Consider the following 23795-nt stretch of genomic DNA (forward strand, 5'->3'; position numbering starts at 1 on the left):
GTGTGTGTTTGCTTGTGTGTGTGTGTGTGTGTGTGTGTGTGTGTGTGTGTGTGTGTGTGTGTGTGTGTGTGTGTGTGTGTGTGTGTGTGTGTGTGTGTGTGATCAGATGTGACAACGTCAAATCGTCTGCGGTCTGTAGAGACGAGAGTTTCCAACCTGAGCAACGTTATTGAGTCACTTAGCGCCTCACTGCAGAACGCCCAAGGTGACTGACACACACACACACACACACACACACACACACACACACACTCACATTAATTAAGTATATAAATTAAATGATCATGTCAATTTTGCAGAAAATACAATTAAGATGCATTATGAATCTGAATGAATCTGATTTAGTTTCTCTTTTTGCGGAATAATTATTGTGTGTGTGTGTGTGTGTGTGTGTGTGTGTGTGTGTGTGTGTGTCTGTGTGTGTGTGTGTGTGTGTCTGTGTGTGTGTGTGTGTGTGTGTGTGTGTGTTATCAGATGTGACAACGTCAAATCGTCTGCGGTCTGTAGAGACGAGAGTTTCCAACCTGAGCAACGTAATTGAGTCACTCAGCGCCTCACTGCAGAACACTCAAGGTGACTGACAAACACACACACACACACACACACACACACACACACACACACACACACACACACACACACACACACACACACACACACACACACACACACACACACACACACACACACACACACACACACACACACACACACACACACACACACATTAAGTAAGTGTATAAATTAAATGATCATGTAAATTTTGCAGAAAATACAAGTAAGATGCATTATGAATCGGAATGAATCTGATTTTGTTTCTCTTTTAGCGGAATAATTATTGTGTGTGTGTGTGTGTGTGTTAACAGATGTGACAACGTCAAATCGTCTGTGGTCTGTAGAGACGAGAGTTTCCAACCTGAGCAACGTTATTGAGTCACTTAGCGCCTCACTGCAGAACGCCCAAGGTGACTGACACACACACACACACACACACACACACACACACACACACACACACACACACACACACACACACACACACACACACACACACACACACTCACATTAATTAAGTATATAAATTAAATGATCATGTCAATTTTGCAGAAAATACAATTAAGATGCATTATGAATCTGAATGAATCTGATTTAGTTTCTCTTTTTGCGGAATAATTATTGTGTGTGTGTGTGTGTGTGTGTGTGTGTGTGTGTGTGTGTGTGTCTGTGTGTGTGTGTGTCTGTGTGTGTGTGTGTGTGTGTGTGTTATCAGATGTGACAACGTCAAATCGTCTGCGGTCTGTAGAGACGAGAGTTTCCAACCTGAGCAACGTTATTGAGTCACTTAGCGCCTCACTGCAGAACGCCCAAGGTGACTGACACACACACACACACACACACACACACACACACACACACACACACACACACACACACACACACACACACACACACACACACACACACACACACACACACACACACACACACACACACACACACACACACACACACACACACACACACACACACACACACACACACACACACACACACACACAGGTCATGTATGGTTCCATTTGTGCAAGGAGTAGAAAACAATAACAAAAACAGTTGTTTCCAATTGAAAAAAATGTATATATATATATATATATATATATATATATATATCACCAACATGTATGTGTGTGTAGATATACATTTACATACAGTATATATATATTTTTTTTCTTATATAGTATATGTTATAGTTCTCAGAGGTTGATATAAACCCGAAAGAGTCCCCAAATGGTTAAATTGAGGAAGTCAGTATCAAATTAAACAGGAAGTGTTGATAAATAATACAATTCATTGGAAACTAAAGATGAAGAAACGAGAAAAGCTGTGAACTTTTACTGAAGTGATGACTTGACGATTTCATATAAAAGAAGAGAAGTACAAAAGTCCTCAGAAAACAACCCGATTCTTCTTCATCCAACTTCAACAAGTGAGGAAACGTAAATATGATTAATTTTCACATCTGATTCCTTTTAATTTATCTTAAATGTAAAATCAAACTGGTTCAGTAAAAACTACCATATTTGATTCTGAACTTGAAAACGTCTGCGGACACACACACACACACAAACACTCACACACATGGGTCATGTATGGTTCCATTTGTGCAAAGAGTAGAAAACAATAAATGTGAAAAACACAAACGTCCATTGCGATTAAAATTATTCAACTAAAGTCAGGATAAGACAAAGTCAGTTAAGTTCATTATTTAATGTCATTAATGGTTTTGATCATTGTTGATTTTTGATGCTTCTCCATTGAAAACCTGTTTTTGAGCTGCTGAATGTGAGTTCAAGTGTGAACTGATCCTGTGAAATTTGGTAAAGAGTCTTGAAACAGATGAAATAAAAGTTGAGGGATAAAAATAGCTGAAATGTAACTGTGTAACCGTAGCAACAGTCTGACAGTTTCCTGTGCTCTGTTCCAGAAACTGTGGAGAAAGCTCAGCTGCTGCATTCTGCTATGGAGGACCGGCTGACCTCAGGTATCACTAGAACTAAATGCACTTCTGTATTTGTTCACACTTCAGGATTCTTCGAGGCTTGCTGACTCACCACCTCCTATGACTAGATTTCCAGCAGCTGAATATCTAGACCAGTAAACAACCAGTACTGCCAATCAGAGCAGGACGAGGGGACCAGACATAGTCGGGGTTTCTCCTGGTTAAAGATTGTATAGTCCGACTGTGAAACTCCAGATCACATGACAGGAAGCCGCGCAGAGTGAGTCTTTCATTACTGACTGTTAGCTTACTAAGTGTGTGTGTGTGTGTGTGTGTGTGTGTGTGTTTGTGTGTGTGTGTGTGTGCATCAGTGTTGGAGGCGTTGAAGCAGCTGTCGGCCATTGACTCTCTGAGCAGTCTTACTTCGATCAAATGTTCCCTCGAACAAATCCTCAACAACAGTACGTCCATTAATCATATTATTAACGTATGACTGCACAAGACACATACTCACACCCATGTTCCTGTCTGTGGACCTGTCTGTGAACCTGTCTGTGAACCTGTCTGTGAACCTGTCTGTGGACTTGTCTGTCTCGCAGGCACAGGGTTGGACGGTTGTTGTCCTCCTGATTGGAAACTCTCTGGCTTGAGTTGTTATTTCTTCAGCCGTTCCCCTTTGTCCTGGAATGATTCCAGAGCCTGGTGTGAGGACCATGAATCTCACCTGGTCATACTCTCCTCGGACAAGGACTGGGTAAGTCCATCCATGTGTCTGTTAAGGGCAGATGGATGCCGCACCTTGTTAATCCATATGAAACCTACTGATTTGAGAACATGGGCTATACAAATAAAATGTTATTGATGATTGATTGATTGAATTGATGCTGACCACAGGCTGGTTTTGAAGTCATGTAGGTGAGACAGTAGCCTGGAGACGACCTAGTCCCGACTGGAGATACTCACATAAACTACGGTGTCATCTGCGTAAAGACAGACATTAAATTGTTGACTATAGAAACTTGGTCTCTGTCCAGGACTTTGTGACCCGTCATATAGGGTCTGAATTTTTCTGGGTGGGTCTGAGTGATTGGAGAACTGGAACGTGGGAGTGGGTGGACCAGACTCCGTACCCCATGGACAGCAGGTACACCCTCAGTTTGAGTTTCTCTGACAACAACAACAACAACAACTGCTGCATTTACATTCAAGCAACATTCAGGCAAACATATATAAAGTATGATACGTGTTCACAGATTGTTGTGTGTCATGTGGTTTACAGACAGTGGCGACCCGGTCAGCCTGACAACTGGGACGGTCACGGCCACGGGGACGGAGGTGAAGACTGTGCTCACCTGCACATGGACGGCCGCCTCAACGACCAGCACTGCTCCAAACACATGTGGTACATCTGCCAAAAGCGCAAAGGGTGACCTCTGAGAAAACCCCCCATGGGCTCCGCCCACACATAGAACATAGAATTATCAGTGACAAGCGGCTGTCAGAACCAAATATAAACCATATCCAAATATGTCTGACGTTATAATAAAAAAGTTTGGAAAATAAATGTTTTTCTCCCTTTTGTACAAAATGCAGTGGGGTACACAAAGCTGTCGACTTGGAAAGACGAGGAGATTCCTCCTCCCCTCGCCTGCATGTTCCCCACATGTTCCTGCTGCTGCTCCACATTAGAAACACAATGTGTTTTTCTCTGTCAATCTCAAGTTTCAAGTGTTCTTCAACACAGCAGGATGTTCATTTTGTAAATTATGGTCTATTTAGACTCAAATGGAGCATAGCACTAGAGGACACAACACTAGAGGACACATCACTAGATAAAGCACTGTATGTGTTGGGGCCTGGATACCAATATCACAGTGTGATTGACAGCTATGCAGTCCAATGGGAGCAGGTGTAGGTGCTTGTGGGCGTGCAGTGTCTTCAAGCTCTCAGTCAGGCTCCACCCCCAGCTCTTCCAAATATCATTACTTCTGTTTTCAAAAAGTCAGTTTCCGTATAAATTTTAAATATTCATAGGTAACTAAAGATACAGACACGAGTAAAGCTGTGAACTTTTAGTAAAGTGATGACTGGACGGTTTCATATAATACGATTTTTGTGAAGATCGGTCAACGTGAACGCGTTCCGGGGGACTCTGGGGGCACCGTTGAGCCATTTTGCCACATCCATTGAAATTACTCAAGAATATGTAAATTTTCACCACTTTCAAATTTTCTGCACATTTCGGTAAGAAGTTGAGCATGTTAAAGCCCTCAAAAAGCCAATTCATTTGCCTGAAAAAAAAAAATAATAGTAACGAGAGCAAACACTTTGTAAAGAAAAACTGACCAACGGATTTCTAAACCAAGTTTGCAGCATCGAGTCCAGACTTTGTCAGGAGTTTGCCTGTCACACATGAACAACGCTGCGGAGATCACATGAAGACACATGAAGACACATCTTCATGTGTCTTCCAACTACACGAGTAGAAAGAGGAGATGTGTAATCATTTCAATATTTTTCCTGAGTGTGAAACAAAATGTAAAAACACACACCTGCACACTTATGGAGTTGATGGACAGTTCTCGCAGACACTTGAATTCTGAGGTTCTGAGGTTTAACATCATTACGCTGTGTGGAATAAGCTACTTATTTCCTCCAGATTTGATCTCAAATGCAACTTGCTTTCTGTCAGATTTTGTTAAAAGAAAAAAGAAAATGGTAGAATTTATTTCCCCATAATTGGACTGATGAAAAAAATCACATCTCTGTAGTAGTTTTAACAATAAAAGTAACTTAACACACTTAAGATATCATCACTTTTTATCCCTTTATGTTGCTGCTGTGGATGTTTTTCAGCTCACTTCTCAATCAGATTAAGTAATCCATTCAGATCAAATGAGAAAAATGGAAACGGCACACACTACGCAGACCTGCGGGCGCTGTGAGACTCCACCTTGTTGAACTCACCCACTTCCCCTTAATCGCTTGAAGGCAGAAAGAGAGGAGAGACAGAAGAGGAACAGATGCAAAGGGTCTTAGTGCTTTCATTTAAAGTTAGACAAAAGAAAATTGAGAAGTCTACCAAAAAGTGATAGCAAAAGAATCGGAGGAGAGTCCAAGAGAGAGAAAGGTAGGTGAGGGAATGTGTGCATTCATGGCTCCGTGGACGAGGGCCACCATAGAGCAGTAATATGTAGGTAAGTCATTATGCTCCCACGTGTGTGTGAGACCGTGCGTGTAAGTGCATATACATGTTATTATAGTGTCTGTTGAAGTGTGATGGTAAACTAAAAATAAGTAGGAAAACTCGATGCCCATCACTTCCTGCCTGACAGGACGTGAGCAGGTGCTCATCGCCTCATTGAACTATAGGATGTACAGATCAATTACACCCCCGCCCCTAAAAACGAATTTAAATCCTAAAATAATATATTCACTACTCACATTTTTGGGCTATTAAACAATTTAGAGCTGCAGATAAAATCACAGAAGTACCGTCATTCTAAGCTGATGCAGATATAAGTGACGGTCGGCTCCATGCACTGCATGTTACTAAGAACATAAATGTTCAAGCGTGACGCTAAATTATTCCTGAAAATTAACCTTTCTTTCATGAAAGATTTGTTTTACCACCTGTAACAAATAATCTAGTGCAAAGTTCAACCTCTCAGTAGAGACAGTATCTGTTATGTGGGTTGAATGTGGTCAAGTTGCAGTAGTCAGATGTTTAGACTTAGTTCACAGAGGCTCAAAGACCTGTAGCAGACGATACTTTGTTTTTTTAGGCAATAAATTGGACTTAAAGTTTGTATCGTGGAAAATGAGGGGAGGCAGTTGTACCACTTGTATCTTAATGAATATACTCAGAAGCAACACAGTGTCATGGTTTATCTTCATTATCGAAGCTGAACATCTTCCTGGTCTGTGTGAGACTAAAACACAGGAAGTGAGGGAACAAGAAACAAAGCTTGAGGTTAACCCTAACCCTAACCCTGAACAGCAGAGATCTGCAGAAAGAGCCGGCCGGACGAAAAACATAATGTTGAGTGTGAATATTTACGTCTGTGTGGATATACTTTATTCTTAATGTTAAATTCACAAACTTTAAGATTGGGGACATCTAAACCTTACTATTTTCACCTGTCACCTTTGCAAGACATAAAGATTCCTTTGATCTTTGACCGCTGACACTGTCACTGCAGGAGTGGAGTTGTTTGTTTACGGCTCAGCATCAAAGGATTCATGGTCCATAAATGTCCGAGATACAGAACATCGTGTTTTGATGGCGTGTAGTCAAACTTTGACGCCACGCCACGTTCACACCGTGTGATGAAAAATCAATCTTTGAGATGGTTTGTATCTCCATCCTGCTGTGATGACACTCATCTCAATTTGAAGTTGATCTGATGTAAGCCCTGAGCCAAGTACCTCAAGGTAAAAATGTGTAATATGGCGAAAATGCGAACTAAATGCAAAATGGTGGGCTTCCTGCTGCGTTTTTTAATAATGCCCCTTGAGACTTTTTTGTTTGTGTGGTCATAATATTGATTTTTTTTGAAGATCGGTCAATGTGAACGCGTTCTGGGGGGCTCCGTTGAGCCATTTTACAATTTTCACCAGTTTCAAATTTTCTGCAAATTTTAGAATAATTTGAGCATGTTAAAGCCCTCAAAAAGCCAATTAATTTGCCTGAAAAAAATTAATAGTAATCCGTACAATTTCAATAGGGCCTCACCCTGTCTCACTCTGTTCGGTGCCCAGGCCCTAAAAAGAGAAGAAGAAAAGTCCTCAGAAAACAACCCGATTCTTCTTCATCCAACTTCAAAAAGTGAAAAAAACGTAAATATGATTCATTTTTACATCTGATTCCTTTAAATTTATCTTAATTGTAAAATTAAACTGGTTCAGTAAAAATTACAATATTTGATTCTGTTGTGGAAAAAAAAATGTTGAAATAGAATCAGGTTTATATTAAAGTAAATGTCGTTGTCCTCAACTTAAAGAGACAGAGACGATGACATGTCAACTGCGCATGAAGGAACAAGACGAGACTGTCCAATGGATTAACGGTATGTATCACTGGAAAGAACCTTGAACACAAACCAACGACCTGACTGATGAAGTGATGAACTGTCTCTCTCTCTCTCTGTCTGTCTGTCAGAGCCTCAGCCTGTCCCTGTCTCAGGTGTCTCCAGGTTCACACTTTGGATGGTTCCTGCTCTGGCAGTGACAGTCTTCCTGATTCTGATCATAAATCTGGGAGTTAGTTGTGAGCAAACACACATTTATTAAGTGTATAAATTAAATGATCATGTCAATTTTGCAGGAAATACAAGTGAGATGCTTTATGAATCTGAATGAATCTGATTTAGTTTTTCTCTTTGTGAAATAATTATTGTGTGTTTGTGTGTGTTATCAGATGTGACGACGTCAAATCGTCTGTGGTCTGAAGATAAGACACACACACACACACACACACACACACACACACACACACACACACACACACACACACACACACACACACACACACACACACACACACACACACACACACACACACACACACACACACACACACACCGGGGGGTCATGTATGGTTCCATTTGTGGAAGAAGTACAAAGCAATAAATGTGAAAAAACGTCCGTTGCGATTTATATTTGCTGTGCACTAATAGGTAGACTTGCTAATTCTTAATAATCATAAAATATGATTATTAAAATAATTCAAAATAATACAACTGTTAATTAAAACAATAAAGAATAATGAAATTATTAATGAAAAACAATAAAATGATCATTTAAAAAAATAATACAATTTGTAATTACAATTTAGAAACGACCTATCATATAATGAACAGTGAAGGTTATGGAGTTCTTGACAGTAAAGGTTGGCATTCACCTATGCAACATTATTGAAAGAACATTTGTGAAAGAAAAACATTTTTTATGAATTAAATAAAGTATAAAAACACAAAGTACTAACTAAACAAAGATGTGTATGTGAGTGTGTGTGTGCCTATGTAAATCAGGGTGCTCTCAAAATGGTGGCTTGCCAAAAGAGTAACACCTTCCTGTGGGAATTATTAAGCCCGGTTATGTTACCCGTCCTTGGAATGGTAGAAAGGAAGTTGCAGTTCCGTTCGCGGTTCTGTGAAGTCTCCGGGCTGGTCGTAAGGTTCCTGCCTTCGCGGTTCTGTTGAGCTGTGCAGCTCAGATGCTTGTTGAATCTTACCTGCAGGACATCCAGTCACTGCTAGGAGTTTGGAAGAGATTGATTTGAGTGGAGGTTTCCTTGAACAGATGAGTTGGAAGCTGCACCTCTGCGCTGCTCTTGTTGGATGGGAGGAGAAGATTTGAGCTGGAGCAGTCAGGTTTCTCCCCTCGCCGATGCAGGAGAGGAGGCTGGCAGCCTTCCTTCTTGGAAGATTGATGGACCTGGCCTTATATTGGCCCAGTTGCCTCACAGGTCATGGGGCCAGAGTGACCAATTGGAGTTGACCCTGGTGGCTTTTTCACACCTCTGGGTGAAGAGGAAACAAAAGGACATGCGGCATTCTGGGAGACTGAGCTCGGGAGGCTTTCTCAAGAACAAAGAAACATGCTGTATTCAGGCTTTTGACAACACATTTATGCCGAAGAGTAGGCCTGTGGTTTCATAAAAACCATGTACCATCATATTATTGTCACTGTGTAACCGTAGCAACAGTCTGACAGTTTCCTGTGCTCTGTTCCAGAAACTGCTGAAAAAGCTCAGCTGCTGCATTCTGCTGTGGAGGACCGGCTGACCTCAGGTATCGCTAAATCAAAATGCACCTCTGTATTTGTTCACACTTTAGGATTCTTCGATGCTTGCTGACACACCCCCTCCTATGACTAGATTTCCAGCAGCTGAATATCTAGACGAGTAAACAACCAGTACTGCCAATCAGAGCAGGACGAGGGAACCAGACAAAGTCGGGGGTTTCTCCTGGTTAAAGATTTTTCTTTACTGACTGTTAGCTAACTTAGTGTGTCTGTGTGTGTGCGTGTGTGTGCGTGTGTATGTGCGTGTGTGCATCAGTGTTGGAGGCGTTGAAGCAGCTGTCGGTCATTGACTCTCTGAGCAGTCTTACTTCGATCAAATGTTCCCTCGAACAAATCCTCAACAACAGTACGTCCATTAATCATATTATTAACGTATGACTGCACAAGACAAATACTCACAGCAATGTTCCTGTCTGTGGACCTGTCTGTGAACCTGTCTGTGAACCTGTCTGTGGACCGGTCTGTCTCGCAGGCACAGGGTTGGACGGTTGTTGTCCTCTGGATTGGAAACTCTCTGGCTTGAGTTGTTATTTCTTCAGCCGTTCCCCTTTGTCCTGGAATGATTCCAGAGCCTGGTGTGAGGACCATGAATCTCACCTGGTCATACTCTCCTCGGACAAGGACTGGGTAAGTCCATCCATGTGTCCGTTAAGGGCAGATGGATGCCGCACCTTGTTAATCCATATGAAACCAACTGATTTGAGAACATGGTTTATACATATCCAATGTTATTGATGATTGATTGATTGAACCTTTGCTGACCACAGGCTGGTTTTGAAGTCATGTAGGTGAGACAGTAGCCTGAAGACGACCTGGTCTCGACTGGAGATACTCACATAAACTACGGTGTCGTCTGCGTAAAGACAGACTTTAAATTGTTGACTATAGAAACTTGGTCTCTGTCCAGGAATTCGTGACCCGTCACACAGTTCCTACATTTTTCTGGGTGGGTCTGAGTGATTGGAGAACTGGAACGTGGGAGTGGGTGGACCAGACTCCGTTCTCCGTGGACAGCAGGTACACCCTCAGTTTGAGTTTCTCTGACAACAACAACAACAACAACAACTGCTGCATTTACATTAAAGCAAAACATTCACAACATTCAGGCACAGATGTTGTGTGTCATGTGGTTTCCAGACGGTGGCAACCTGGTCAGCCTGACAACTGGACCGGTCACGGCCTCGAGCACAGAGGTGAAGACTGTGCTCACCTGCGCATGGACGGCCGCCTTAACGACCTGCACTGCTCCGAACAGATGTGGTTCATCTGCCAAAAACTCATCGGTGACCCCTGAGCAAACCGCCCCGGCTCCGCCCACATGCGTGTTCACAGATAAGAAACCATAGAATTATCAGTGACGAGCGGCTGTCAGAACGAAATATGAACCATAAACAAATAAGTCTGACGTTATAATAAAAAAGTTTGGAAAAGAAATGTTTTTCTCCCTTTTGTACAAAATGCAGTGGGGTACACAAAGCTGTCGACTTGGAAAGACGAGGAGATTCCTCCGCCCCTCGCCTGCATGTTCCCCACATGCTCCTGCTGCTGCTCCACATTAGAAACACAATGTGTTTTTCTCTGTCAATCTCGAGTTTCAAGTCTTCTTCAACACAGCAGGATGTTCATTTTGTAAATTCTGGTCTATTTAGAGTCAAATAGAGCATAACACTAGAGGACACAACACTAGAGGACACATCACTAGAGGACACAACACTGGAGGAGACATCACTGAAGGACACATCACTGCATAGAGTATGTGTCCTCAGTGTGATTGACAGCTAGCTCAGTCAAATGGGAGCAGGTGTAGGTGCTGGTGGGCGTGCAGTGTCCTCAAGCTCTCAGGCTCCACCCCCAGCTCCACCAAATATGGTCACATCCGTTTTCCAAAACACACACACACACACACACACACAGGGTTTTCCTGTTCAAAGTGCGTTTGCTGGTCAATGACCTCTCGGCTGGTGTTTGGACTGTGACAGTTTGTCAGGCTTCCTCGCAAAGAAGAAGAAAGAAGAAGGAAGACACACGAGGTGGGGAGACATCGCCATGACGACTGAATACCATGACAACGGTGAAGAGGACAACAGCTCGTTCTGGAACAAAGGTACCTGTCTGTCTGTCCAACTGTCTAGTCTGTCTACACATGTGGCTGGAGTATGAAGAAACTGTTCACCTTTCTGAATATAAAATAAAAAGAGTCCGTCTGTCCTTCCGTCCCCCCCCCCCCGTCTCTCTACCTGTCTGTGTGTCAGAGCCTCGACCTGTCTACTTCTCAGGTGTCTCCAAGTTCAGACGTTGGTTGATCCCTGCCCTGACAGCGACAGTCATCCTGGTTCTGATCATAGCACTGGGAGCTAGCAGTGAGCACACACACACACACGCACACGCACACGCACACACACACACACACACACAAAACTAAATGTCGATTTCTGTTCCTGCTCAGACACGGCGACGTCAAATCGATTGTGGTCGGTGGAGAAAAGTGTTTTGAATATGACTGAATCCGTGGCTTTGGCTCAGCAGCTCAGTGCAGGTAACACACCTGCAGTCGTGCTGGGGGTCAGGGGATGGGATGTCAGAGGTGATGATGTCAGAGGTGATGATGTCAGAGGTGATGATGTCAGAGGTGATGATGTCAGAGGTGATGATGTCAGAGGTGATGATGGACAGTAGGGTTCTTCTTCTCTTCCTCCAGACGCGGCCGCAGACATTCGCCGGCTGAAGTTTTCTGTGGAGAACAACAAGGACCAGCTGACGTCAGGTGTCTCACACACTGCAGATCGGTCATTCCTCCAACAGCAACATTAAGAATCCCTCATGATAACTGTGTGTGTGTGTGTGTGTGTGTGTGTGTGTGTGTGTGTGTGTGTGTGTGTGTGTGTGTGTGTGTGTGTGTGTGTTTGCTCAGTGTCAGAGGCCCTGAAGCAGCTCTCGACTCTGGACGCTCTCACCAAGACGGTCACGTTACTGAAATGTTCCCTCGAACGCCTCATCAGCAACAGTAAACCCACACCTCCATCTTCACTCTCCCCCATTTTGGACTTTTTCCAAACAATGTCACTTTGGCGTCTAAATTTGAAGCCTCAGATTTCTTCTCTGTGTCTCTCAGGTTCACACACAGAAGGCTGTTGTCCTCTGGGTTGGGACATGTTCCAGTCCTCCTGTTATTTCTTCAGCAAGGTGCCTAAGAGGTGGCACGCTGCGAGAGACTGGTGCAACGAACACGAATCTCACCTGGCCATCCTCATCACTGACGAGCAGTGGGTGAGACAGCCTGTCTGTCTGTCGGAGCTGGTTTAAAAAAACAACTTTTAAACAAAAAGCTTAAAATGTGTAAAGTTAGACTGTAAAGGCCAATTTATGCCTCTCCGTTTTTTCTGTTACGGACAGATAAGACCGTCCTATCCGTCGTGGAACGCCCTCTCCGAGCGCCTCCGACAGCTTTTCGTACACGTCTGATTTTTCTAACTATCCGTCTTCATGTTGGAGACCCGACGGACCGAACGACATCATTTCCGTATGACGTCATTTCCGTATTTCCGGACCTCAAACTTCCTGTTTACTTGTAGCAACAAACGAACACAACTATGATTCTACGATTAATGTGACGTGTGTGTTAAGCCAGCGGAGTTGTCCGGCTGACGGTGGCTCGTTAGAGCACTGAGGGCATGTGTGCACGGTCACAGACGGTTATAACGAGCTTTCAAAACGGCGCTAGCAGGCTAGGCTAGCGGGCTAGGCTAGCCACCATGCTAACTGCGGTGGTAACAGTGCAAGAACCCGCCGTCACGACTTTAATTCCACTTCTATCATGACACTGTTTCTATAAAACCGTCAGGTTAGAAGCAAACACTGGATAGTAGTAGTTAGTGTCGGGAGTCCCTGCTGACTGTGTGTGGAAGCTGGGGGGAGCTAGCTCCGGGTAGCTTCTAGCTACATGTAGCCTCAAGCAGATTCAAGCTGTGGAATCAGCAACACAGTTCGGAAACAAGACCGGGGAACCGCTGCGCTAAGAAACGATTACATCAGCATTTTGACCCGCTGGATGTCACTTTATTTAGTTCTGTTAGTTGCCATGGTTCAGTGTGTGGGAGGCAGGCTAACATGTAAACAGAGACACGTGGACGTCTTCTTCCCAAATGGGGTAGGCTTCTCTGAGCTCGTCTTCCGTTGCGCCACCTATGGGTTTGGCGATGAATTTTTTCAGACGGACTGTGTCGGAGAAGTAAAAATCAAAAAGACTCTTTGCCCCTCGCTGAGACCTCTCCGAGAAACGGACACGTAGTAGTATATAAGAGCCTTAACTTCAGGCCTGACATGAGAGATGGTGTCATATTGTTTATGTGCATAGTTAGCAGGAGACCGAGCACAGGTCCTTGTGGGACTCCGTCACCAACATGGCGACAGAGTTCATGTCTCTCTGTGTCTCTGGTCCAGGACTCTGTGACCGCCCGGAGCCACGGTACCTTCTACTGGATCGGTCTGACCGATGAGAGGACAGGAAACTGGGAGTGGGTCAATCAGACGCCGTACGTCATGAACCGGAGGTGAGTTGAACATTTGGCTTATTTCAGGAATATGAGGATCTTTTTCCGAAATGGGGACATCTCAGAGATAGAAAAGGAAAAGTATTTCACCTTTCACTTCTAGATACAACATCACAGGAAATGTCTTCATTTGGAAAACAACACAATCATTACAAGCAGTACAGTAGAGGTTTTTATAACATTGTGTTTAAAGGAGTAACACAAGCCCACCTGTGTGTTTCCAGGCGCTGGAGACCTGGTCAGCCGGACAGTTGGACTCAACACAACTTAGGTCCTGGAGACGAGGACTGCGCACATCTCCACAACGACGGACGCCTCAACGACATGCACTGCTCCGTGGTGATGCACTTCATCTGCCAGAGACACAGCCAGCACAGCTGAAGACCTCCTCCTCCGCTCAGGCTGCGTCTTTATGCTGCTCACATCATGTAGGCACAGATCCACCGTGTCACGAAGACACCATTAAACAGCTGGATCCAACGAATCAGACTCGTCTGTCTTTGTTGCATCAGTGACGTTGATTTGTGCACTTTCTGCTCCTGTCGACTCAAACATGATGCAATTACAATTTGGTGGATAAAGGTCAAAGGTCCAGGTTACTGCAACCTCACAAAGCATTTTTTAGGCCATAACTGAAGAATTCAAAGTTATGTTATGAGAAAATATAAAACTGATGTATTAAAGAGTCTTGATGGACTTGGACGTAAGTGAGCTGCTGCTTTAGAGAATTACAGATTCAAACTGTAAACTTGTGATGAGCTTTTTAGGATTTGTTGCCCAAACAATTTGGGAGTTAAAACAGAAGAGTGAGGATCAGACAGTGAGGATACAACATCTTTTATTAGACTGTAACACTTAAAGAACCTTTCTCAAAAGTAAAATGTGTCACAGTTTGTTAGAAAACAGTGTGAAATGAGCTGAAACCTTCAGTTTAAACAAACACAAAACTTTTTTAAAGAACAACAGGAACAAACATCCAGATGTCAGAACAGTGGAGACAACCACAAACTTTTTGGCAATAAAATGTCACTTAAAGAAAACTTTTCTTTTTCTTGAAACACACAGACGTTTAAGTGTCTGAACAGGAAACATGAAAACACGAACATGGTCAGAATGAGAATTTACAGAGTTTGGCCTGAAGATGTATCATTAATATATTAGTATTTAATCAAGTTTTAGAAAAAATTCTACTCTACTTTATTTCTCTTTCAAAAGCTTCTCTTCACAGTGAGATGCAAAATACTGAATTCTATTGTTTCTATACTTTTATAAACAATTAGTTAAGTTTTATTTTAAAGGACTGTGTGAGTATTTTATGACCCAATGAAATTAAGTAATGTTACTAATATAATAATGATAATAATACCAATTCTGTGGCCTTTTCTATTAAATACGTAAATGATTCATACGTAAACACAACACTTGTACTGCTCTCACATACTTCACATACTCCTACTATTAGTATTTTAGTATTACACAAATGGCAGATTTCCACTGACATCTGGATAAAATCCACCAAACAGCTGCGAATGAAGTCAGTGTTTTTACAACAACTCACAACATTTAGTAAAGTGCTTCAGTGTCTGTCGTTATAAATAACTAGAAATACTTGAAATTATCCAATGGACGTTATCCAAACAATACATTATAAAAAAACTTCCATCAGGCATCTGTGTGTTTGTGTGTGTGTGTGTGTGTGTGTGTGTGTGTGTGTGTGTGTGTGTGTGTGTGTGTGCGTGTGTGTGTGTGTGCGTGTCAGTTGGGCAGCCGAAACGCTCGGCTCAGGATGAGTTCAGTTCTGGTTCCCCCCAGGTGACACGCCTCCAGGACACACACCAGCCTCTGATTGGTCAGCTGGGACGCCAAGACCACAAGGTCAGCTGAGAGGCAGGAAGAGAGAGAGAGGGTGGGTGAGTGACTGTGTGTGTGTGTGTGTGTGTGTGTGTGTGTGTGTGTGTGTGTGTGTGTGTGTGTGTGTGTGTGTGTGTTTGTGTGTACCTGGTGAAGGTGGAGGTCCATGTGAAGAGAAGGCTCCGTGGGATAAGATGGAGGTCCAGGTGTTGGGGTGAGGGAGGACGGGAGGAGAGGAATGAGGGAGGAAGACGACGTCGACCGACACAGAATCTGACAGAGCTGAAACACGTTCTATATTATTTATCTACCGAATTTAACAGATTTCTAAAGATGGATAAACAAGCTGTGTGTGTACCTCTCAGTCTCAGTGTGTAGTAGTCATCGAAGGCGGGGTCAAACCTCCCAGGGTCCGCCCTCCCTCCCATCGCCACGACGACAGCCTGCTCCTTCCTGCTGGCGTGGTCGTAACGCATCGGCAGTGTCTCCTCGGCAACGGGGGGGAAGTCGGGAAAGAGAGGAGCGGTGACGAAGGACGAGGCATCATCTTCATCGCTGTCCTCGTCTTCATCAGCATTTGAGTTTTCTAGAAACTCCATGGAGGCTTCGAACAGGATGACTGCACAGAGAGGACGAAGATTCACCATCATCATCGTTTATTTCTAATCACCTGTGCTCACGTTCCTTCTGACGCGTTAGTCACCAGAAAACAAACATTGTGTAAAACACACACACACACACACCTGTGTTGTCGTTTTGTTCTGGCTGTAGTGTGACCGACGGGTGTCTGAGGAACGAAAATAAAAACAATATGTCATTTTCAGTTTTAAGAACATTTATAGGAAAAGTTCAACATGTAGTTCAATCATCTGATGCTTCGTTAGACACATGAACAACGTCAGTGGTGTTTCAGAGTGGCAGCAGGAGGAGGAGCTTTATTTTTGAATTTTATTTTCAGATAAAATGTTGTTTCCATTAAACCCTTGTGGTGGCAGTTTTACTATTTGGGCATTGATTGATAGAAGGAACTACTTTGATGTATAGAAAGATGAGCAAATGGATTCTCTTAGTTATCAGGGTGTTTCTCAAAGCAACTGATGTTATATGACTTCCTCACTTACAGGGTCACCTAGCAAAGAGGTCACAGGAAAGGGGATGTGAGTGGGTTGTAAAACAGTTGATAAGAGATCCTCGAAAACAGATGTTACACTCAAGGGGCCTGAGACCGAGGAGAAGACAGGATACTGATCACTTATTTCTAAAGATCAAAGAGGTTAATTGATAAACATGTGTTCCTCTCACAGGAGGAGCTTGTGAATGTTTAAAACTGCTGTGTCTCCTGTATGTCATTGCTCAGTGTATGAAATCCTTGCCATGGTCTTGTACGTTGATGCCCATCTGTTGATGTAGAATTAAAACTCCAGAAAGAACAGTTGCTGACTTGTGCTTGATTATTGGGAAAATTCCACGACACCCTTGAAGAGAATTTCTGCCGTAAGACAAAAAATGAACGGACGCAGAACAGGATGCTCACCTCTTCTTTGGAGTTTCAGGATGAAGCAGCAGTTTCCTCTTACACGACTTCCTGATGGAACAAACAGATCGACTGTGAACACAGAGCTCGACGCCGACTCAGCTCCGAAAACACAAATCATCTTTTACTGTCTCACGCTGCTCTGAGGTCCACCGGACGAGGCGTCAGCTGACTGAGGGCGGAGGGCGGAGAGGACGGAGATACAGACGAGAGGGAGGAGGAGGGGGAGAGAGGGGGTCTGAAGGAATGAGGGCTGGAGGGGAGAGGCTGGAGGGAGGAAGTGGAGGAGAGGGACGGAGAGGGAGACGGGTGAGAGGAGGTTGTAAGGAGACGAGGGGAGGACAAGGAGGAGGAGCGAGATACAGCTCTGTCCGTCCAGAGCAGAGAGCGATCCTCCTGCAGGAGACCAGAGACGACAGGTCAGACATTATCGGAAATACTTTGTTCTGTTTGACAAACATTTATTCTACGTGTACTTTTTGTTTCGTCCATCTGCTAACATGGAGGAGGCAGGCTATATGAAGCCGGACACCAGGGGGCGCTACAGATGATTTAGCTTTAGTTTTTCGGGGGGGCAGTCATATTTATTTAGTGTGTTGTTACCATGGAGTGTGTACGTGTTCAACATTTACCTCTCCTCTGCGGCTGTACGTAACCATGGTTCCTGTTGCCTGGATGCAGAAGGTGCGTCTCTCCCGATAACAGAGCCTCTCCAGCTCCCTCTGAAGCTCCGCCCCTCTGAGGAAACCCGGCTCACCTACAACCAACCACACACACACACACACACACACACACACACACACACACACACATACACTGTAGATAGAAGTTGACTTCTATCTAAAAAAAATAAAAGTGACTGAAACGTAACTGACCTCTTCGATCTTTCATGTACGTTTCCAGGGAGACCGGAGGAGGTGGGTACATGAAGAATCCTCCAATCAGAGCCCTGCTCAGCACCTGTGTGTCATCCTGGCTCCTCATCCACTGAAGGAACTGTCGCACTGGCCGGAGTTTACGATAACTCATCTCTGAGTGGTGGCCCAGTCCTGACGAATCAACCAATGAGAGAAGACCAATAAAGGGATGACAGAGAAGATGACTGGTGTAAAAATCTGAGGTTCGATCCATATGCGTTATGCACGTTTCTACCAGCAGGGGGAGTGTTACCTGTGCAGTACACCTGAGTGTTGATGGTGTTTGTCAGGAAGCTGCAGCTGTGACTTTGATTTGCAGATTTGATCAACTTCAGTCTCGTACAAACGACCACAGACACTGAAACAGACACAGACATTATCTTAAACAATATATTACTTTGTTTAATGTTAGTCCTGAGTCACAGACTTAAAAATAAAGATGGACGACATGACAGTTCCGCAAAAGTGAAGGAATCTACAGACTACACATCTACGATTCCTGATGTGTTCCTCTGGACTTTACCCGTTAGTCATGTCTGAAAAGTGTTTCGTCTTACATGGGTGGAGGTTTCGTTGTGTATCAGGTTGAGACGTGGAGAAGAGCTTCACGTGGATTGGCTGATCGCTGGTCCCGTCCTCCAATCGCAGCCAGCGATACTCCAAAAGCTCCGCCCCTCGACCATCTGCCAATGAAAACACAGATTGCTGCTGTGTTTTTGTAAATGTGAAGGAAAAACTCCTACGATTGTTCGGTTGCTGAATAATTATCTGTTGCGTGACTAATCGATTAACCATGAGTTACCATGGCAACCCTCACCCTTGCTCCTGATTCGCTCTGCTCGTCCTGTGAATGTAAGCAGGCCGATGACATCACACTCAGTGCTGTGAGGACGGTCCAGGAGATCCTTACTGAAAGACAGTGTGTGTGTGTGTGTGTGTGTGTGTGTGTGTGTGTGTGTGTGTGTGTGTGTGTGTGTTTGTGTGTTGGTATTACCATCTTTGTGAAGATCAAGTTCAGATTTAAACAAAGTGAAGACATTCAGGCGAATGTGTGTTAGGTTGAGAGGTGGTTTGAGGTCAGAGGTTAGGTAATGCATCATGTACACGTGTGTGTGTGTGTGTGTTTGTGCAGTGGTGTATAAAGTACTTGAAAGCCATACTTGAGTAAAAGTACAAATATCTTACCTGAAAGTGACTTCGTTAAAAGTAGAAGTCACCCGTCAGAAAATGACTTGAGTAAAAGTCTTAAAGTAGCTCATATTAAAAGTACTTAAGTATCAAAAGTATCTGGTGTTGAAATGTACTTAAGTATCAAAAGTAAAAGTACAAGTACCAAAATTAAAAATGCAAAGTGCTTTTTATAGTAGTCCTATACAGACACAAAACAACCCAACATGTTTCTCCTCAAGATTTATCTCAACTGACTGAAACATTATAACAACAATATGAATATAATGTATATAATGTGTAATTTTACAAATTTTGAACCCTAGATATGAGAGAGAGAGAGAGCGAGAGAGAGAGAGAGAGAGAGAGAGAGAGAGAGAGAGAGAGAGAGAGAGAGAGATAACCAACCTCCGCTGCTCAAGTAACGAGCCAGTTTGAGAATGTAAGAAGTAGAAAGTACACATATTTTTGTTCAAATGTAACAAGTAAAAGTAAAAAGTCGTCAGGAAAAGAAATACTCAAGTAAAGTACAGATATGTGAAAAATCTACTTAAGTACAGAAACAAAGTATTTCTACTTCGTTACTTCCCACCACTGTGTGTGTGTGTGTGTGTTTACCTGTTGTAGAAGCTGTAGGCTGGTGCAGGTGGGAGATACTCGGTTGAAACTGAGGATTCTGGGAGAACAGATATCTGAGCAGCTGGATTCCTGCTGTTGACGCTGATCTCTGGACAGAACAACAGAGACAGAGGGACACGTCTGTCCTCACGGAACCACAACATGGATGAAAAATCAGAAAATACAAGTCCCCACATGACAGTGAGACGGGTTAGAGTGTACCTATATCGTCCAGCTCAGCCTGGTAATGACGTTTGACTCGATAGCGTCTCAGGCTGATGACATCACCCGGCTTCAGATGGTGATACCAGTTGACACACACACTGTTCCACAACACCACACACACACTTCCAGTCCGGTCGCACACCTCCAACACCGCCTGAGCAGAAAGACAGTTTGGCGTTCCATAGGGATCAATCTCAACACAAAATAAAATGTCCCTTACAACTGTGTGTGTGTGTGTGTGTGTGTGTGTGTGTGTATGTGTGTGTGTGTGTGTGTGTATTCACCGACCTTATAAGGACATTCACAGTTTCGGTCGGTTCTCCCATAATACATCAGGTGTGACTTGTTGATGATGCGTGTGATCAGACGAAGCTGGACGGCGCCCCTGGCAACGCCGCGATGACCAGACAGGAAGGAGTCACGCAGCTCAGACACCGTCACAGCAGGTCGTTGCCCTGACAACACACATACACTTTCTTTATTTTACAATAAAAATCAAATATTCAATCCGAACTAACAAAGTAGTGATTTAACAATTGTGAGCTTAATCTATGTATTTATTATTCAAATGCAATGATGGCTCCACCTTCCTCCTCCTCTTTATCATCTCCATGCTCCGCCTCTTCCTCAGTGGGCGGGGCTTCCCTCCACACCTCCCCACTGTAGTCCACATTGTTCCACTGGGGGAGAAACACACTCCTATTGGCTCTCAGAGGAGCCAGAGCACCTGCAGGGTCTGAGGATCCAAACCAGGGCAGAGAGTCGGCGTCCACGTCAAACCTCCGGGCGCCATCGTCCTCGCCGTCCTCATCGTCCCCTCTGACCTCCGCCTCCTCCAGTCGGTAGCTGCAGGCCCAGAGACATCGACCCTGATTCATTATGACACATTGATAGAGTCACCTGTCACTCACTCACTCCCTCACTCCCTCACCTGTCTGTCTCTGCAGAGGCCCCGGTGCATGCTGGGTACTGAGCGCTCATGGCGAGGGCGAAGGTGGCGTTGCGTAGCGTCGAGCCCACCCGCAGGACGTGTCTCTCCACCAGCCGGTTCAGACCAGGATCCAGAGTCACCTGCAGCCGGCAGTCGCCGTCCGTCAGTGTGACGTCGTACAGGTCTTCACCTGGAGGGGACAGGGGGGACAGGGAGGACAGGTAGGACAAGAGGGAGGACAGGGACCACAGGGAGGACAGGGAGGCCAGGGAGGACAGGGACAAGAGGGAGGACAGGGAGGACAGGGAGGACAGGGACAACAGGGAGGACAGGGAGGATAGGGAGGACAGGGAGGACAGGGAGGCCAGGGAGGACAGGGACAAGAGGGAGGACAGGGACAAGAGGGAGGACAGGGAGGACAGGGACCACAGGGACCATAGGGAGGACAGGGACCACAGGGAGGACAGGGAGGACAGGGAAGACAGGGAGGACAGGGAGGACAGGGACCACAGGGAGGACAGGGAGGACAGGGAGGACAGGGACCACAGGGAGGACAGGGAGGACAGGGTGGACAGGGAGGACAGGGAGGACAGAGAGGACAAGGAGGACAGGCAGGACAAGAAGGAAGGGAGGACAGGGAGGACAGGGAGGACAGGGAGGAAAGGGAGGTCAGGGAGGACAGGGACGACAGGGAGGAGAGGGAGGACAGGGAGGATAGGGAGGACAGGGACCACAGGGAGGACAGGGAGGACAGGGACCACAGAGACCACAGGGAGGACAGGAACGACAGGGAGGAGAGGGAGGACAGGGAGGACAGGGACAACAGGGAGGACAGGGACCACAGGGAGGACAGGGAGGCCAGGGAGGACAGGGACAAGAGGGAGGACAGGGACAAGAGGGAGGACAGGGACAAGAGGGAGGACAGGGAGGACAGGGAGGACAGGGACAACAGAGAGGACAGGGAGGATAGGGAGGACAGGGAGGACAGGGACAAGAGGGAGGACAGGGACCACAGGGAGGACAGGGACCACAGGGAGGACAGGGACCACAGGGAGGACAGGGAGGCCAGGGAGGACAGGGACAAGAGGGAGGACAGGGACAAGAGGGAGGACAGGGACAAGAGGGAGGACAGGGAGGACAGGGAGGACAGGGACAACAGAGAGGACAGGGAGGATAGGGAGGACAGGGAGGACAGGGACAAGAGGGAGGACAGGGACCACAGGGAGGACAGGGACCACAGGGAGGACAGGGACCACAGGGAGGACAGGGAGGCCAGGGAGGACAGGGACAAGAGGGAGGACAGGGACAAGAGGGAGGACAGGGACAAGAGGGAGGACAGGGAGGACAGGGAGGACAGGGACAACAGAGAGGACAGGGAGGATAGGGAGGACAGGGAGGACAGGGACAAGAGGGAGGACAGGGACAAGAGGGAGGACAGGGACCACAGGGAGGACAGGGACCACAGGGAGGACAGGGACCACAGGGAGGACAGGGACCACAGGGAGGACAAGAAGGAAGGGAGGACAGGGACAACAGGGAGGACAGGGAGGACAAGAAGGAAGGGAGGACAGGGACCACAGGGAGGACAGGGACCACAGGGAGGACAGGGACCACAGGGAGGACAGGGAGGACAAGAAGGAAGGGACAACAGGGAGGACAGGGAGGACAAGGAGGACAGGGAGGACAGAGAGGACAGAGACAGGTCAGATGGAGTCATATTCTGTACGGATCCTCTTCATCCTCTACTGTCACCATCTTTGTTGTTGTCAGAGACTCTTGGCTCTCTGTTGCCCTCTAGTGGACGTACAGTATTACACCCTGGCGCATGTGGGCAGGGACGGAATCGAACGTGTGTCTCTCTGTCAATGAGCCAGTACAACGTGTCTTGCTCTGTGTGGTCTCACCGCTGAGCACCGCCTGGGGGAAGTAGACGGACGACCCTTGGTCTCTGCTGTAGCGCTGCAGGTCCACCACGGACAGGAAGTCCCTGCAGACCGCGGGAGAGGACGAGGACTCCTGAGACACAAGACGAGGACACACATGTTACACACATGCTACACAAACATGTTGGAGGTAAACCGGATCTGACCTGGTTGGGTCCGGACCTGGACCTGGACCGGGTCAGGGTTCTGCGGAGGACGCAGCCCGCAGCCGCCATGTTGGACAGACGGCATCAACAATAACAGTGCGGTGCATTGTGGGAGTTATCTTTCAAATCACATCAAATAAAAATGTTTGATGTTAAATCAATTACATCTTTCTTCTTCTTTTATTAAAATAGAACAGGTTTTTTTTACAAACCAGTTTAATAAGGATATTTGTTACATTTATGTAAATATGTTCATTATATTCTCATCATTTTATACTGAAGCTTAATGACATTAAACATGAATAAACTTTTATCTGACCCACACTGAACATTAACATTGCATTGATCAATCAGAGGTATTGATTTATTGAACGTGTACATATATATATAACAGAATATTGAACCAATAACCCGATGAACAAAGCAACACAAAGTCAAAGTTAAACAAACTTCTGAGCTTTGAGCTGAATTCAAGGCGATGACATCATAGTTTAGAAACATACGCAACCTACCTCCTGTATTCAAAGTACATTTAACAACAATAAAGGGTTCATTCGTATATGTAAGGATCATTTGAACTGTTTGTGATTATTGATGCATCAATTTAAC

At 45.2% G+C, this 23795-nt stretch overlaps 4 protein-coding genes across 17 annotated transcripts in view; 3 read left to right on the forward strand and 1 right to left on the reverse strand.

The window, feature by feature from the left end:
- LOC133028703 (C-type lectin domain family 4 member F-like) overlaps positions 1 to 4061 on the forward strand; it is a 12507-nt gene extending 8446 nt beyond the window's left edge. For 12 of the 14 annotated variants that reach the window (XM_061095677.1, XM_061095674.1, XM_061095680.1 and 9 more), the window contains 9 exons: positions 107 to 205; positions 475 to 573; positions 867 to 965; positions 1271 to 1369; positions 2483 to 2539; positions 2869 to 2958; positions 3097 to 3251; positions 3532 to 3641; positions 3777 to 4061. In XM_061095677.1, coding sequence (XP_060951660.1) covers positions 107 to 205; positions 475 to 573; positions 867 to 965; positions 1271 to 1369; positions 2483 to 2539; positions 2869 to 2958; positions 3097 to 3251; positions 3532 to 3641; positions 3777 to 3927 — 959 coding nt within the window. In that variant the 3' untranslated portion in view covers positions 3928 to 4061. The remainder of the gene's footprint in view (positions 1 to 106; positions 206 to 474; positions 574 to 866; positions 966 to 1270; positions 1370 to 2482; positions 2540 to 2868; positions 2959 to 3096; positions 3252 to 3531; positions 3642 to 3776) is intronic. The other 2 variants (XM_061095683.1, XM_061095686.1) reach the window with 2 other exon arrangements.
- Positions 4062 to 8887: 4826 nt separating this feature from the next.
- Positions 8888 to 10598, forward strand: LOC132996293 (C-type lectin domain family 10 member A-like). The gene is made up of 6 exons (XM_061066637.1): positions 8888 to 8966; positions 9235 to 9291; positions 9561 to 9650; positions 9777 to 9931; positions 10212 to 10321; positions 10442 to 10598. The coding sequence occupies exons 1-6, from the start codon at positions 8888 to 8890 to the stop codon at positions 10596 to 10598; spliced, it is 648 nt and encodes a 215-aa protein (XP_060922620.1).
- A 641-nt stretch (positions 10599 to 11239) lies between these two features.
- On the forward strand, positions 11240 to 14334 carry LOC133028716 (C-type lectin domain family 10 member A-like). The gene is made up of 8 exons (XM_061095704.1): positions 11240 to 11408; positions 11557 to 11664; positions 11751 to 11840; positions 12003 to 12068; positions 12216 to 12308; positions 12417 to 12571; positions 13745 to 13854; positions 14079 to 14334. The coding sequence occupies exons 1-8, from the start codon at positions 11351 to 11353 to the stop codon at positions 14233 to 14235; spliced, it is 837 nt and encodes a 278-aa protein (XP_060951687.1). The 5' UTR covers positions 11240 to 11350; the 3' UTR covers positions 14236 to 14334.
- Positions 14335 to 15589: 1255 nt separating this feature from the next.
- si:ch73-71d17.2 (RPA-related protein RADX) lies at positions 15590 to 23293 on the reverse strand. The gene is given in 19 exon segments (XM_061095660.1): positions 15590 to 15734; positions 15853 to 15987; positions 16064 to 16324; positions 16449 to 16492; positions 17240 to 17290; positions 17376 to 17635; positions 17872 to 17996; positions 18115 to 18288; positions 18410 to 18514; positions 18714 to 18839; positions 18974 to 19065; positions 19942 to 20050; positions 20164 to 20320; positions 20455 to 20621; positions 20753 to 21012; positions 21098 to 21287; positions 23002 to 23113; positions 23187 to 23261; positions 23264 to 23293. Coding segments are annotated over 19 exon segments (2598 nt in total). The 3' UTR covers positions 15590 to 15609.
- Positions 23294 to 23795: the final 502 nt, after the last annotated feature.

This window comes from Limanda limanda, chromosome 22 (assembly GCF_963576545.1).
Source record: "Limanda limanda chromosome 22, fLimLim1.1, whole genome shotgun sequence".
Taxonomy (NCBI): Eukaryota; Metazoa; Chordata; class Actinopteri; order Pleuronectiformes; family Pleuronectidae; genus Limanda; species Limanda limanda.